Below are 16,014 nucleotides of genomic sequence, written 5' to 3' on the forward strand. Positions count from 1 at the left end.
CATATAATTCTTAATTTTCAATATCACCTTGCAATGGGAATGACTTTCATCATGTGGTGGGGCCTAAAGGAGTTGGCATGAATGTAATGAAGCCCTTTGGCATAATTTGTTCAAATTAAGATGCAAAATTATGAAGTTCATTCCGTTTGGGCAATCTATCTTCATGGAGAAATAGAGTTTTAAAAATCCCATCTTTGATGAGATGAAATTTGAAATGATCTCATTATCACATCCAACTCTCCTAAGGAGTTATTGGTAGGCTAACACTTTAGCACTATCTACTATTCTTGCAAAAGCACAAATAATACATAGAATGTTTGTGTGTGTTATTAATGGTGCTTGCATGTGCAAAACATAGCTTCTCTTAGCCCAAGATGCCAATAAACAATTGAATACATTACATTGTGTTTAGTGACCAACAATGAAGGAGAGGAATTTGTATGTTCGAGGTTGCAAAAGAAAGTGTAGTGGAACATTTAAATAAATGTGTGAGAGCCTTCTTGGGATTTGATAGCATGTTTGAAATTCCAATTTCCATTCTTCTAGCATGAGAAATTAATGTTTATATGCACAGTACGGTAACATTCTTCAAGTCCATGCATCTATTGGGCCTTAGTTCTTTCTTTTCAAACTCTAGATTTTGGCTTTGCAAACTTGAATGTTTTTAACATTTGCAAATTCAGTTGAGTTGGGATCATGTTTCCTAGAACTCATTGATATCTAGGAAGCGTTTTGAAGGTTTTCAAATTTAATAGTAATGGGATAATTTAGGTATTTCTTGATGTAGGATGCACCTTCTCCTATGTGAATAGTTAATGAGTATATGTATGCTCACATGCAAGGCCCCTTCTTTATTCTTGAATGCGTATAGCTCTAGATCAATTATTTATCCTTAGATACATATATCTCTAAATAATTCTCTTCTAGTTCTTTTACATCAAATCTGTTACTTATATTGAAACCTCAATTAGATCTTTTACTCAACATTAACAAATCAATCATGTTGACATCTCCCTTTTTTTGCAATTACCTTCACAACCTTGTGCATGATAAAACCAAAATTATTGAGTTACCCATCAATTTGTGAACAAATCTTTACACTCAATTTCTTATATTTTCATGGGCATACATGTGGAATAGATAGGTATTCTTATATTTTTATGGGCATATATTGATGACACTTTATAAAAGCCCACCTACACTTTGTAGGAAATTCCTAAATTTGTGTGCATGTTTGTGAGATATTGTGAAATTTATGTTTTTTTTTTCCCTTGGGGGGGGGGGGGGGGGGGGGGGGGGGGGAAGGAGAGGTGGAAGAGAGAGAGACACACACACACATAGAGATTGACTTGTTTATTAAAGTAGTACCATTAACAATAAATCAAAAAGTCACAATAAAGATGTCAATGTCTTTTGACATGATATCTATTGTTTTTAGATGAAAAACTTCTATACTTCTTTGAAAACCAATGTAGAAAGCACAACATGTAAGCGTAATGTCGTTCACAACTGGGAAAATGTGTCGTCATATAAAAAAGCTCAATAGCCGGTGCTATGGACAAAGAGTGCATTTTGACATTCTTTTTGTGGTCTTACAAGGCATACATGTTCCACATCTAGGTAGCCCTCTATTGTGTTTCTTTTCACATAGTTGGTATAATTGGCCTTGTTAAGTGTCAAATGTGTATGAGACTATGAAAAAGAACTTGTGCTCTGAACTCCAAGGCTTCTCAAATAATGAAGTGAACTTAGAAGAGGAGATGTTAGAAAGAATGGATCATGTCAATTCTAAATTCTGCAAAACATTCTTCCAAATATTTGTGCTTCATTAAATGGAACTTATAGCCTTTCATTGCATAAAATGGCACATAATGATTTTGCATATTTTATATGTTTGAAAGCAACTAGATGCAATACTATCTCTTGTATCGTTTGATATTTGGAAAACGTTTAGCGCTCCTAGAATCACATGTCCCACAATCTAAAATTTTATGAATGCAATAACTTAAATAAATATATCTTCCTTCATCAATAGTTTTCAAGTATGTACACCTCTTATTAGTTCAAATAGAGGTGACAAAGTTAAAGAGAGTAGTTTCAAAAGAACACTTTTAATATAAGGTTAAGATTTATACATTAAGTCTTTTAAATTCAAGTGTATGGCCTATATAGTGAAGTTAAGCAAGATGCATCATTTCTCACTCCTACTATTTATGTGTATCACCTTTGTGTGTGTGTGTGTGTGTGTGTGTGTGTGTGTGCGTGTGCGTGTGCGTGTGCGTGTGCGTGTGCGTGTGCGTGTGCGTGTGCGTGTGCGTGTGCGTGTGCGTGTGCGTGTGCGTGTGCGTGTGCGTGTGCGTGTGCGTGTGCGTGTGCGTGTGCGTGTGCGTGTGCGTGTGCGTGTGCGTGTGCGTGTGCGTGTGCGTGTGCGTGTGCGTGTGCGTGTGCGTGTGCGTGTGCGTGTGCGTGCGTGTGCGTGTGCTTTTCAACAATACAAGTAGGAGCCAAAACTACCACAAAGAAATAAATGTGTATCAGATTCAAAATCCTTCAAGTACAATAGACCACAAAAAACAATATTTTCTCTTTGCTTTTGGCCAAATAGGCACTAGCACCAAGCTTAAATTCATAAGATAGCCAAACCCAACAAACTAAACAAAATTGAGAGGGAATGACACCATTTGTTACCTATAAAATTGAACAAGAAGATTATTAATGAGGACTAAAGAATCAAACCTATGTTGCAAGCATCACATGCAGTATCTAATTGCTATCATAGTTGCACCACAAGTCATGTTTATCTTGCTTGTGTCTATTCAATATATAACAAGGTGTTGGCTTCTATGAGAAATATGCATAGAAAACGATAAAGTAGTTGATGAGAATGAGAGCTAGAGCCCGAATGGCCTTATATTATGCAAAAGACCAACCAATTAGTGAATAGCAAGACTAAGGATTACATCAGGTAAATCGATTATCACCACTACCTAATAGGGAAGATAAGAATATTTTCAAGTTAGTTGATATTGATTGTATTGCCCAAATTTTAAGTGAAATTCATTGCAAGATTAAGCCCAAATTGATTGTACTACCCAAATTTTAAGTGAAAGTCATTGCAAGATTAAGCCCTTGATAGTGGCCTAATAGTTACAAAATTGTATGAAAAGCTATGAGTGTTTTCCCTATTTAAGGCTATGAGCCAACTCTAAAGGGGTTTTACTTAGATGATTTTCTTAATGTTACTATAAGATCTTACACAAGATAGATCCCAAGGGATTATTTACAAGCATGTATGGAGTAGTCAAGGTAATTGAAGGTTAGAATCATTAACTCTTGTTTAGATTAACAACTAAGAAGTACAAATCTAAGCATATCTACTAAGCTATCAATAAACAATACTCATACTTCAAGGTGTGACCATATTTAATATCTCGGATTGTTGTTCTTAAGTGTCGATACCAAACAATGTATTGGGATATGACTAGTTGTAGTATTTGCTAAAGCATCTAACAATTACTAAACAATATCAAGAATTAAAAATGACCTTCCAAAAGAAAACTTTGCTTAAGTGTGCCCGCATGGTTTACCCAGTAAGCCATAGCAATGGTCCACCTTTACATAATGGCTCAGTGACCATATCAAGAATGGGTAGGGGTTACTAATATTACTATTAGTTATTAAAATTTGATAAGATTTAAAATAGAAATGCACTAATCCATAATAAGATACTAAGTTATGATTAAAGTGGTTGGTTAGATCTTTACAATATAATGTGCAAAATCAAATGCCATGCTATGAAGTAATTGAAGAAACTATTAATATAGTTTGTTAAAACTTAATATAGAAATGTATTAATCCATAACAACATATGAGGTTATGGTTCAAACACTTAGTTAGAACTTTAATATACAAAAGATCAAATAGGGTGCTACTGTGTAACAAATTGTTAAAAATTGCATAGAAAATAGTCATTCAAGTTAAAACTAAATAGAAATGTGTAAATTGCTATCTGGTTATGACTAGCATCAATAAGCCTACTACGGGTTTTAACATTGATAGAATATGCTCTTTAACTTTGTAACAAAAGTAACCTGAAATTGTGTGCAAAAAATAACCACTCGTATTAAAACTAAATGAAAAAATATTTTGGTTTGATATCTACTTAGTTCCTTCGTAGCTAGGGTGATAGCCAATCTCAATAACCAGGGTTTTAGACTTAACATTACTTGAGATTACTTTTTACTTTATAAAGTACCACAAAACAAAAAATCATCCTTGAATAGAATAAACATAATTATCAAATTATTTTTTTTAAATTACAAACACATCAATTTCTTCAAGAAAAGTTTCTTCTTTGATCTAGGCCTTTTCACTTGTAACATTGTCATCCTAATGTTGTCCATAAATCCTTCATCATATTGCAATATTGGAGGCTATAAATCCCTCAACTTATCATGTTGCAAGAGATCCTTAAAAATATATTTCTAAATCTTTATATCGATATCCTCTATTTGTCAAACCCAACAATTAGTTGTAATTGTACATATTATCTTCTTCCTCTTGTCACATAAACATACCATGGTTGAATAATCCTATTCTTTGTTCTTTGGCGCATCTTCTTTCTTATTGCCACTCAAACCACTTACTTTTGCATCCAATCAAGGAGTCTGACCATGTGTTGTGTCTGTATGTTGAGCTTCACCTTCATGATAATAACATTCTACTGGTCCAAGATGTGATAGGGAGTGAAAATTCATTGTGATGGGGCCAAACACCTACATCACGTGCACAAAAGATTCCACAGAGAGAGAGAGAGAGAGATGTAAAAATAACACCACCACAAACAAGGCATGAGAGAGAGAGGTGAGAGAGAGAAAGAGGCCATGTGTATGCATGCACGTGCATCACATGTACTCCTTTCTCTTATGCTATGTAGCATTTATAACCTCTTAAAAAGAAGGGACCTTGGTCATGGCTACTCTGAGGGAGATCATGTTGCATACAAGGCCATAAGAAGAATTGGATCAAATTGGAGAGAAGGAACTAATTCATATGGATGGAAAACTTAGCAATAGGTTCATTTTCTAGCTTCTTACTTTAACTAAATCAACTCAAGGCATGATAAGAAGCAACATTTGCAAAGAAATCAAGCCCAATAAGAATACCCTCAAAGGGTGAGGTAGAAGGAGAATCAAACCTCACTCTAAGATCTACCATATTCATTCATTCATGGTTGGTAAGACTATTGATTTACTGCATTACAAAATGTTTGATTTGTGGAATTGACTTGTAGCATGAGATTATGCATCTGTTGAAGTAGGAACTCTAGATTCATTAACTGTCCACTATTTGGTAGGATCTCTTGTGGAATTGGCTTGTAACATGAGATTATGCATCTGTTGAAGTGGGAACTCTAGATTCATTAACTGTCCACTATTTGGTAGGATCTCTTGGGGCACTCAAACATCTCGTTTGTTAGTAGACATCACAATAAAAGCAAACGTATTAGTTCTTCTCCACTAAAGTTTATGTAAAATGTAGAAACGTTGATAACAACAAAAAAATACTTCAATAACAAAAAATCATTATCCCATAGATGGGGTTGAGCCTAATGGTTTAAGTGTAGACTGACTTATGTGGGTGTGTGAGTTCAAACCCTAAGTTCCACTTCCCTAATTGCAAATATCTATTCGCATCAAGAAAATCATCATTCCCATCTCTATCCCCTTCTCCTATTTTTTATCATTTAGGTATGTGGGCATTCATGTGGCTTACGCCCAAAAAACTTTCCACCCATAACTAGGGACACCCTTATGGTTACAATTGTACTAGATACAAGTCCTTTTGTTAGCTCAACTTTTAGGGAGGAAAGGAGCTCAATACGTCTATTGACTTCGGTTTATTGTTGGGTTCATATGTCTTGTTCCAAGTTAAGCTCTTTGATGTGCACACCTATTATTTTCATTCCTTATTTTAGCATTGGCTACTACGGCATGCTACCATAATGGTTGAGGCGCACTCTTAGAGCAATCAAATTACTCGAAATTAAAGAGGCAAGCTATTATGATGGTTAAGGTGCATTCTTAGTTACAGCAATCAAATGACCCCAAGTTAATTGATGCCCATGAAGATCATTCACATAATTATATAAACATAAATATGACCCCAATTTAATTGATATCCATGAAAATCATTCACATAATTCTATAAACATAAATATGTATACACCAAACACGCACAACACATGCACACACAAGTAAACATGCGCACTCTGGCGTGTGCATGCGCGTGCGCGTGCGTGCATGGGTGGGTGGGGGTGTGTGTTTCTTATGCTCACTCTCGTGTGCATTTTATTTCTTATAGGGCATGCTTGTGGGAGTGCACACCATTTTGCTGGTTTGTGGATGCAACTCCCTTCATGTCCTTCTCTAAGACATATATACAACAATAAAGATTTTTGTAAATGGAACCATGAAAACATAAAGCATAAATTTTGCAAAATAAATGACTTTATTTGTGCGATAGAGAAAGGGTCAATGTTCTCAAATTCTTCGACTTTATTTTGTAACTAAGATGCTTACATCACAATTACTAAACATGTCCTAGCACTTCCATCTTTCTAGCTTCACCTCACAATTTGCACTAACCAATCAAAAGAAGTTGCCTTACTTTAGTCTAATATTGTCTAATCTTAAATTTTATCCTTTATAAAATTTCTACTTACAAATAAAATCCATAAATCCAACATTAATTGATTTATTCTAATGTTGTCTAATCTTAAAATTCAGCCATAAACTAAATTTTGCCATTATATAACTTACTTTATTGTTGGGGAAGTTCATTAATGTCCATTTGAACACCTCCAATGAATATAGACCAAACAAAAACATTAATGTTTTGAATTCTAATTGATATGATTTAGTTTGCAATTCCTAATTGAGCATTGTAAAATTGATGATTCATCGATTATTATGGCTAGTTACAATAGTGCATGATAATAATGTACTATACCATGTCTTGTTTCTTTTAGCATTTTTTTAAATAATACATTGCCACCCTTTCATCAAAATGAAAAGCAACAAACTTTGTACTATATGATCACTTTTATCCTTTTTCAAAGCAATAACCCAATAATCATCAACATCTACTAGCTAGGGAGAAAATAAACCATAAGAAGCATGTATTGAAAGGGAGATGACAAGGGACCAAGGAGAAAATACAAAAGAGCCACCTCACTATGCTCCAAGAACTGGTACAAAGAAGCTTTGTCTAAGATCCATTGTTAGTTCTTGTTTTACTTCATCTGCAAGTAGAATGCAAGGGTTTCGAGTTGGCTTCCCTCTATCCTTTTAAGCACCTTATGGATCACCAAAACTCTTAAAAGAGAAGGAATCTCACTACTATGGAAATTCTACAAATGCCACAAGTAATAAAGGCTTCTTTTAAGAGATCCATGCTTTTGAAATCCCCTCACCGCTGAACGTTGTTACATCCTCTTAGCCTAGTTCTCTTACCTAGTATAGTTTTGCTAGTGGGCCTCATGTGCAACCTAATTTGAATTATTGTACATACCCAATATCATGATAACTCTCACGAGCACCTTTGCAACCATGAGCCCAAACTTGAGAACTCAACTTCATGAGCCCCATGAGACCTTAGCCTTGAGTTGAAAAGTGCAAGTACAAAGAGAAGTATACCAAACCAAACAATATACCACTTCAATACCTACAATTACATCAATATAAAGATATTGCATCTAACCAAGATCACATCAAAACCTATAATATCAAATGTGATACTGAGTATTTCTTAAATTGAACATTACACAATGCAAGTTTCATATTAGTGCTAGCAGAAAACGTAGAAAGACTTGTATCACAAACAAAACATGTGAAACAACTCTTTAAATGCAATCAAAGGTTATGCAAACAGCTCTCCTTAGATACTTGCATATGGAGTCTAAGTCATTTGTTTGTTGCTTTGAGGTTACATGAGGTCTTAAAATTGAAAGGACCCGAATGTCATGACGTATACTTATATTACAAAGGGCAAAGATCAAAGAGTGGAATATTTCTATGACAAAAGCAACAATACACATTGGACCTATTGCCCATGACAAAGGTAGAAATTTGTGTAGGACCTATTACACACTACAAGATGGAAAATTGTGTAAATATACATCATGTTTAAGAGAGATGCAAAGGTAAAGAGAGAATGAGAGTGAGAATAATTCACATCAAGAACATACAAATAGTAATCAAACAATTAATGTCTTTGCTCTTCTTTACCCTTTGAGCTCTTTCTCACATGTAGCCATGATCGTGGGCATGCCTCAGGTACCTTGAACGAGGAGATTTTATGTGCAAGCAATGGTGCATCTCCTATAGAAGCTCCAAGTAAAGAGCTTTTAGGTGCTAAATTTTCATGCACTCGCTTATACTGCTTCCATTGCTCCAAAATATCTCGAAGATCAGCCAACTTTGCCTCAAGCCCTTTGCAACAAGTGGCATGCATGGTGACAACCTTTGTCATGTCAGTGAAACGAATACCACAAAACCCTCCAAAGAATTGTGTGTCTAAGAAGCGCAAGTTCATACCAATCTTTTGAAACTCATCTTCTACCTTGATAACATTTAAGACCTCTTGGTCAGCCCAATGCGGATTTCTACTCCTTTCCCTATACCAATACTTGTAAAACTTTACTGTTGCATTCGTGGCTCTCACATACGTGAAACCTGCATTAGGATTGTTATGCACATCCCATGGCTTCCCATTATAACGATCACATGCTATTTGTAGTTCTGCCTTCTTCTCATGCATTAATCGAGGGAATGGGTCGCGAAACCACAAAATATCAGTGTCCTGCATCCAAAAAGTTTTTCTCAAGCCACAAAAACTATGATACAATAGAAAAATTCGAACCATTCCAATTAGCAATCAAATAAGTAATAACAATTAAAAGTTCAATGGTCAAATGATGAGACAACTTGAGTCACCTTGTCACTTGAAAATCAACTCAATTTCCAACATTCCTAAAACGTAACCTTCAAATAAAGAACATGATTTAACCCTTTGAATAAAAAACAACTAGATTCCTAAATCATACACTTCAAATAGAGAGTAACCTCCACTATTACCCTTTAACATAACCTTTATGTTTGTCCTTCAAATAAAGAAAACTTCTTAAAGTTCCTAGCCTTGATATGTACTCATCAAATAGAAAACATATCCAAACTTTAATGCTTGATAACATATCATATCCCATGAATAATTATGAAAATCTCCATTAGTCTTGGAATACTAAACCACCAAGGCAACTACAATAATGGGCATGTGACTCAAAATTTGACCCACACCTACTCTAAACACAACTTATGAGTTGAAGTGCAAACTAAGAAACTTGTTCTACATGTTGGTGTTGAATACTAAAACAACCAGTAAAATGCATATAGGGAAAAACTAGTATCAACTTGCCAATATGTGGCTAATCTAAACAAATTGCACCAATTGCAAATGATTATATTTACACCTATACAAAACATTGAAGTCCTTATCATCATCAAATTTACATTAACATTTAACAAAAATCGATTAGAAAAACAATGTTAATCTACATACTATTTTAAACTCATCTACATTGATTTGATGACTAAATTGATGTGCAACCAATTTAATCAAAGGGTATGTGTGTGTGCATGTGTACGCACAAGCGCACATGTGGTGGCAAGCTTTGAAGTTCATAATTTGTGCATTAGCCTTGATTGGTACAAATTTAGACTTTTATAATATGTTATTCATGTAACAATTCAACAATTGGGGGACACCATGCATTAAGGATTAAAGGATCCTTGTCACATCTTTCTTTGAAATTGCAAAGCAAAAGATGTGCAAAAGCTCATCCCGACCCATGACAACCAATTGTTCCCCATGGTGATTGGTGAGGACCACATCACAAGCAATATCAACCTCTATGAAAAGAATGATAGGTGATACAAAAAATGCTTGTTATGAATATATGACCAAATAAAAACATAAGTGAAATTGTAAAATGAGTGCAAGGGCATGTATGCACAAACTTGCGATGTGAATTTAAGATCTGAGTTTATATGAATTTAGGAGGTTCACAATCCTGGGCACATGCATGTGTACAGGTGTCTGTGTGTGTGTGTGTGTGTGTAGTACAGCATACTGTACATGTCTGTATGGGTAGAGTGCATGTGGGTGAATCGTGCATAGTTTCAGTAATTATCTTAGGGAGTTCTTCTGTGTGTGTGTGTGTGTGTGTGTGTGTGTGTAAGAGAGAGAGAGAGAGAGAGAGAGAGAGAGAGAGAGAGAGGTACCGTGAAAATGAAGTTGTAATTCATCTCTAACACGGTCTTAAGGAACTTAATCCTGCGCCAGATCATTTTGATGTAGTCATGGCTGAGAAGGGCCTGCTCTCCTGAGAAGTCAACACCCCCCGTCTTGATCTTGAGGCAATGTGGGTGGATGCTTGTGCACCGGTCGTACGCCTTCTGGTCCAGGCAGACTATCACCAGGTGATTCAGCAGCGCCTCCGTCCCCTCCCCCTCCGCGAAGCTCTCCAAGAACAGGTCTATCATTGTGCCTTCCTCCGCCCACGCCGCATTGAGCGTCGTAATTATGACAGTCCGATCCGGCATCGCCGCCTCCTCAAACACCTCCTTCATGGTCTTCTCATGGTGATGCTGCTAAGGAACGCAATAGCCATGACACAAAATGAGCCTCAGTCCACTCCTTCCTTATCTTCATGTCCTCCTCTAATTTGACTATGAATGGTTCACAGTATGACGTTATCATGCTAACATGTGTTGTAATCAAGCCAGGATGCATGTAATCAAGCCCAGTTGCAGCTGTGATGCATCAATGCTTATGCAATAGCAATATCGTGCTGCCAATTTGGATTCAACCCAGAATTAGAGCATGATGGAAAACGCATGAATACAAAAATGGCTTACTTGCTCAGAAAGAGGGGGAGACGCGGGAAAAGCAGGAGGTGTGTCATGCCGGAAGTAGCCCCGGATCTGTGACGGGAAGAGGGAGCCATAGAAGCCCGAGGGCATGGACATGAGCGCGAGGTAAGACATGGCGACGAGGGCCACACATGTGAGGGCAATAAGGGTTTCTCTGGTTCTCAGCTTGCCAGGTGACGGTACCGTTGCGAAGATGGGCGAGGGGAGAATGGACGCGAGGCAGGAGGGAGAGGGAGACGGAGACGGAGAGGGGGAGGGAGAAGGAGAAGGAGAAGGAGAAGGAGAAGGAGAGCCATTGGAGTCAGCAGAAGGATCATATTTGGTGTCGCCGTTGACGTCGTCCGCGTTCACAGCTCCATAGCCATGGACTCTGCCCCAGAATGAGAAAACTGAAGAGGTCATGATGCTGGCGCCCCTCTTCGTGTCAGTCATGTCTGCTCATGGGGATGGGTCAGGAAAGTTGGATTGAGCTCAGATGCGCAGTGCGGAGACGGGTTTATGGTTTCGAAGTGGGAGGAGCAGGAGGGGGGGGGGGGAGGGTGAAGCTTCCTGGCTATGGCGTCGTCTGAGTAAAACTGACGGGAATGGTAATGATAGGACAGGCCGGGGGGGTGGGGGGCATCTCCCCTTTCCTCTTTTTTTTTTTTTTGCTTTTGGAGTTTTTTGTAAGCGAAGCCGCCCTGCTTCTCCATAAAGCGTCCGGCGGATCGTTCTCAAAAAATCAAAAAGGTCAATTTCTTATTTTAAAAAACCACCGACAGGTGGATAATAGTCGCACAGTAAATCTTGTGAATATATACGTATTTACAGGCTCTCGTCATAAATAATGATACTAATAATAAATAGGATCTCCATAAAACTACTAAGAAAATAGAAAATTTGAAAGTCGGCATCTGGTCATCCCCATGGCATTCCCTCGGCCCCCCCTTCTCGCATCTCGATGGTATAACCTCCTCAGACTATATAAATTTTCTTAAAATACACAAATAAAATATTTCCCCAAAACCTCAAGCGCCAATAAATCTTACAAATTAACAACAATAATGAAATTCCTAAAACGTCAAGTGCCAGTCGTGGCTAGACATTTTCCACTCTCACACCCCCCCCCCCCCCCCCAAAACCCATTTCTTTTAAATGCCCGGGCACACGTTTCTTTTTCTAGATGTGGGCTCTCCTTTAGTGCCCGGTCACACCCCCGGTTAGCACTATCGGAACACTTCACCCCAAGCATCCACAATGGAGCCTGGAGGTGCCTACGCCCTCAATTTGTCTGTTCTTAGCACTATTTGTTGTAACACATTGTGAAATGTACACACAAGTTGACTAAACACAACACATACACCACACTCACTGGTAGGGAACACAATACTAGGATTTCACTGCACCTCTCAGACATGCATCACACTTGTGATGACTTGGGGTTGCCGCGCCACCTAATTCCCTCCCAACTTATTCTAGCTCAAAGTACTAGCTACAAAATATGGGTCTGAGTAGTTACTCTATACCTTTTAAGGATATGGGCTATTTAGCATAGATCAAGACTACAGTTTTTCAACAAATTATGTACTTTGAATATTCATTAACCTAGTTCTAATTAACAAATCTCGAGTGAGTTAATGACATTTTGCAAATTCATGCATGCTTGCTCAATCAGCCTATTAACCCTTGAATGATGCAATTTTAACTATGATGCACATGCCTTTGCCATACTTAGTTGCATAACTTCCGATGTCTACTTATGTAAAGTCCAAGTTTAGCAATATTAGCCCATTGCTCTAAGCAACCATTCACAAAAGATGATGAACCTTCTTATATACTTTTAACAACACATTCCAATGGCATCCACTATTAGCATGGGGTTCTTAACAAAGAAGAGCGATATACTTGTTTTCTTTAGATTACATAAAGGCATTAAGCATGAGTCCTTCAAAATGAGGTTATGGGTGAGCTTTGGGAAAGCCTCCTCTAAGGATGACAATATATAAGGTTTACAAACACCTAGCCTCAAAGAAAACATAAAACTAATGTCTAGAAGGATAGATTTGAAATTATGAAAATGTCTCTCCTCATCATGTCGTTCATGATTTATTACATAAATTATTAATTCAACCCTAGGTTGCATCTAGTATAGAAATTGTCTTGTGTTTTATAATGGGTGTCATAAACTTGTCAACGAGCCATTTTAGCCCAAAATATTAATGATCCCTTGATTTACTATCCATTAATAATACCATTAAGTAAGCACCTTGTGTTTTATAATGGGTGTCATAAACTTGTCAACCTAAGCCATTTTAGCCCAAAATATTAATGAGCCCTTGATTTACTAGCCAATAACAATACCATTAAGTAAGCACAAAAACCTATGGCACAAGGAGAGCATGGTGTATGTTCAAGGTGCAAAAGAACATGCAACAAGACATTGCATCATCTATAGGAACTCGTGAGGATCTTCTAGATTCTAAACAATATGTTGGAAGTGACGTCTTCCACTAAATAATAAAGTTAAGCATGATCAATATAGGTTTATACACAAAATCAATATTCTTAGGTCAATCCCTATATCTATTTGAACTATGAAACCTCATTTCAAGGCACAACATTTCAGCTTAGAAAGTTGTGAAAGTTTTTTATAGTTGTTCTAGTGGGATGAAATAAGCATGTTGCATTTCTCATGATATTAGCTTTGCACTCTTCACATTCAACCATGGTTTAAACCTTTAATCATACTAAGTAGTCAAATGTCTATTGTGTAACCACTGGAGTAAATAGCCTAACACAGTTAGCCATTGGTACCCTAACCCATATACACCTTGGGTAACCCCTAATCGCAAATGCCCTCATGTAAACCATAGTTTATATTTATCAAACACATGTAAGCACACATTCACAACATGATACAAACCCACACATACATTATCATAATTGCCTTTTAGCTATTTACATAAATAGGCATTGTGTACACATGCACATACACACCACTATGATTGTGTTTGTATTACTTTCTATCCTTAAGAGATACATACAGTTTTTGGTTCCTATGATATGTTAATATGTGTTAATATGTGCACACACACATGCACACATTCATTCTCTCTCTCTCTCTCTCTCTCTCTCTCTCTCTCTCTCTCTCTCTCTCTCTCTCTCTCTCTCTCTCTCTCTCTCTCTCTCTCTCTCTCTCTCTAATTGACCTTCTATTTAGACATATACGTGCATGCACACACATACACATGTGTTATTACTTGTTTGGTTATTTTTAAGACTCACATATACATATGGACACACTTAATATTGGTCATTGACCCTTTCTTTTACACATTTACATACATACATACATACATACATACATAAATACATACATATATATATATATACTATATATATATATATATATATATATATATATATATACATATACGTACATATACGTACATATACATACATACATACATACATACATACATACATACATACATACATACATACATACATACATACATACATACATACATATATATATATATATATATATATATATATATATATATATATATATATATACACTCCTTTACATCTGCCACCAAGCATACCAATGATGATAGAAGAAGATGTAGAAGAAGAAGGAGAGAAAGAAGACAACAAGGAGCTTCACCTCACCAGATCCCTCACTTTCTCGTAATCTCACAATCTCATACCCAACTCCAAACTCAACCCTCTTACCATGAATGGGAAGAAGAAGATGTAAAGCTTCACATTCCCTCAGTCCCTCACTTAACATACCTTTCTCTCACTCTCTCTCTCTCTATCTCCCTCACTCTCAACAATGGAGGCAAAATGATAGAATAGAAGAAAAGAATAGAGAGCTTCAATAGTTGCACTAATAGAGCTTCCGTAGCATGGATGTACCAAAGAGCTAAATACAACTGAGACCTCCCATCCTTATATAGACACAAATTAGGGTCACAGTTAGGTAACTTCTCTAGGATGACGCCCCTTTTGTGTTTTAGGTTTTCCACCGTAGTGAATTAGGGTTTACATCCTCTTTTGGGTATCCTACCCACTTTGTGGGATCTAGGCTAGTCATTCCTTAAAGCATGCTTTGTCCTTAACCTAAATAGACCTAGGTTATGCTATTCTAGTCACAAATCCATAGTGCAACCCTCACAATAGTTACAAGTGCAACAAATACAATATGAGAGATAGACATAATGTGCACATGCTAGCTCTTACAAAATAATACAACCATAATAATATGATGTCTATGAAGCACAAAAAATACAATTGCCCACAATAATACATTGAAACACTCCAATAATAATAATCCACCATAAAATAAATCCAACACTTGTGCTTTGACTCTCTCTTCTCACAATATTGTTAACATTATCCCGTTCCTAGACAAGTACTAATCTCGTGGTACTCACATCAAAGGTAGGCATGGAATGCTAGGAACATTTGTTGAAGAAGGAAGAGAAATAAATGCTACTAATGAAGAACCATGGAAGGTAAGTGTCATATGCTGCTTAATGAATAACCGATATTGGAATAGATGAAGCTCCTATTGATACTATAGATGATGTCCAAAAAGATGTGCTAATAGAGGGAAAAAGATAGTTATATGATGGATCACAAATGGCACTATCGAAGAAGAGAAATGAATCATGGAACAAAAACAACAGAGAGGCCATTGATGTCGATGGGTCTTCATTTCTTCAAATGGTCATTCATAGGAATCTTGCAAGCCAACATGTGCTTCCTCGTAAGGGGTGTATCTAGCTTACATATGTAGTGATATGTGCATGTGGAAGTGGAACTGGGAGATGGGTCACCAAAAGTGTTGTCCCACACTTGAGGACCTCGTTTGTAAAAAGTGAAATTGGGAGTTGGGTCACCAAAAGTGTTGTGCCACACTTGAGGACCTCATTTGTAAAAAGTGGAATTGGGAGTTGGGTCACCAAAAGTGTTGTCCCACACTTGAGGACCTCGTTTGTGAAAAGTTAGTGTGTGGTGTGAAACTCAAGGTGAT

At 36.9% G+C, this 16,014-nt stretch overlaps 1 protein-coding gene across 2 annotated transcripts; it reads right to left on the minus strand.

Annotated features, from left to right (window-relative positions):
* Positions 1-7,923: 7,923 nt before the first annotated feature.
* Positions 7,924-11,531, minus strand: LOC148033437 (uncharacterized protein At4g15970-like). Of its 2 annotated transcripts, none has more exons than XM_087681362.1 (3): positions 10,977-11,531; positions 10,341-10,706; positions 7,924-8,862 (listed from the first exon to the last, which is right to left on the minus strand). In XM_087681362.1, the coding sequence occupies exons 1-3, from the start codon at positions 11,421-11,423 to the stop codon at positions 8,266-8,268; spliced, it is 1,410 nt and encodes a 469-aa protein (XP_087537488.1). In that variant the 5' UTR covers positions 11,424-11,531; the 3' UTR covers positions 7,924-8,265. The 2 variants fall into 2 exon arrangements, with proteins under 2 accessions (XP_087537488.1, XP_087537487.1); XM_087681361.1 differs by having other exon boundaries at positions 10,341-10,709.
* Positions 11,532-16,014: the final 4,483 nt, after the last annotated feature.

Source organism: Lygodium microphyllum, chromosome 7 (genome assembly GCF_053477565.2).
Source record: "Lygodium microphyllum isolate KBCC chromosome 7, Lygodium_microphyllum_v1.1.10, whole genome shotgun sequence".
Lineage (NCBI taxonomy): Eukaryota > Viridiplantae > Streptophyta > Polypodiopsida > Schizaeales > Lygodiaceae > Lygodium > Lygodium microphyllum.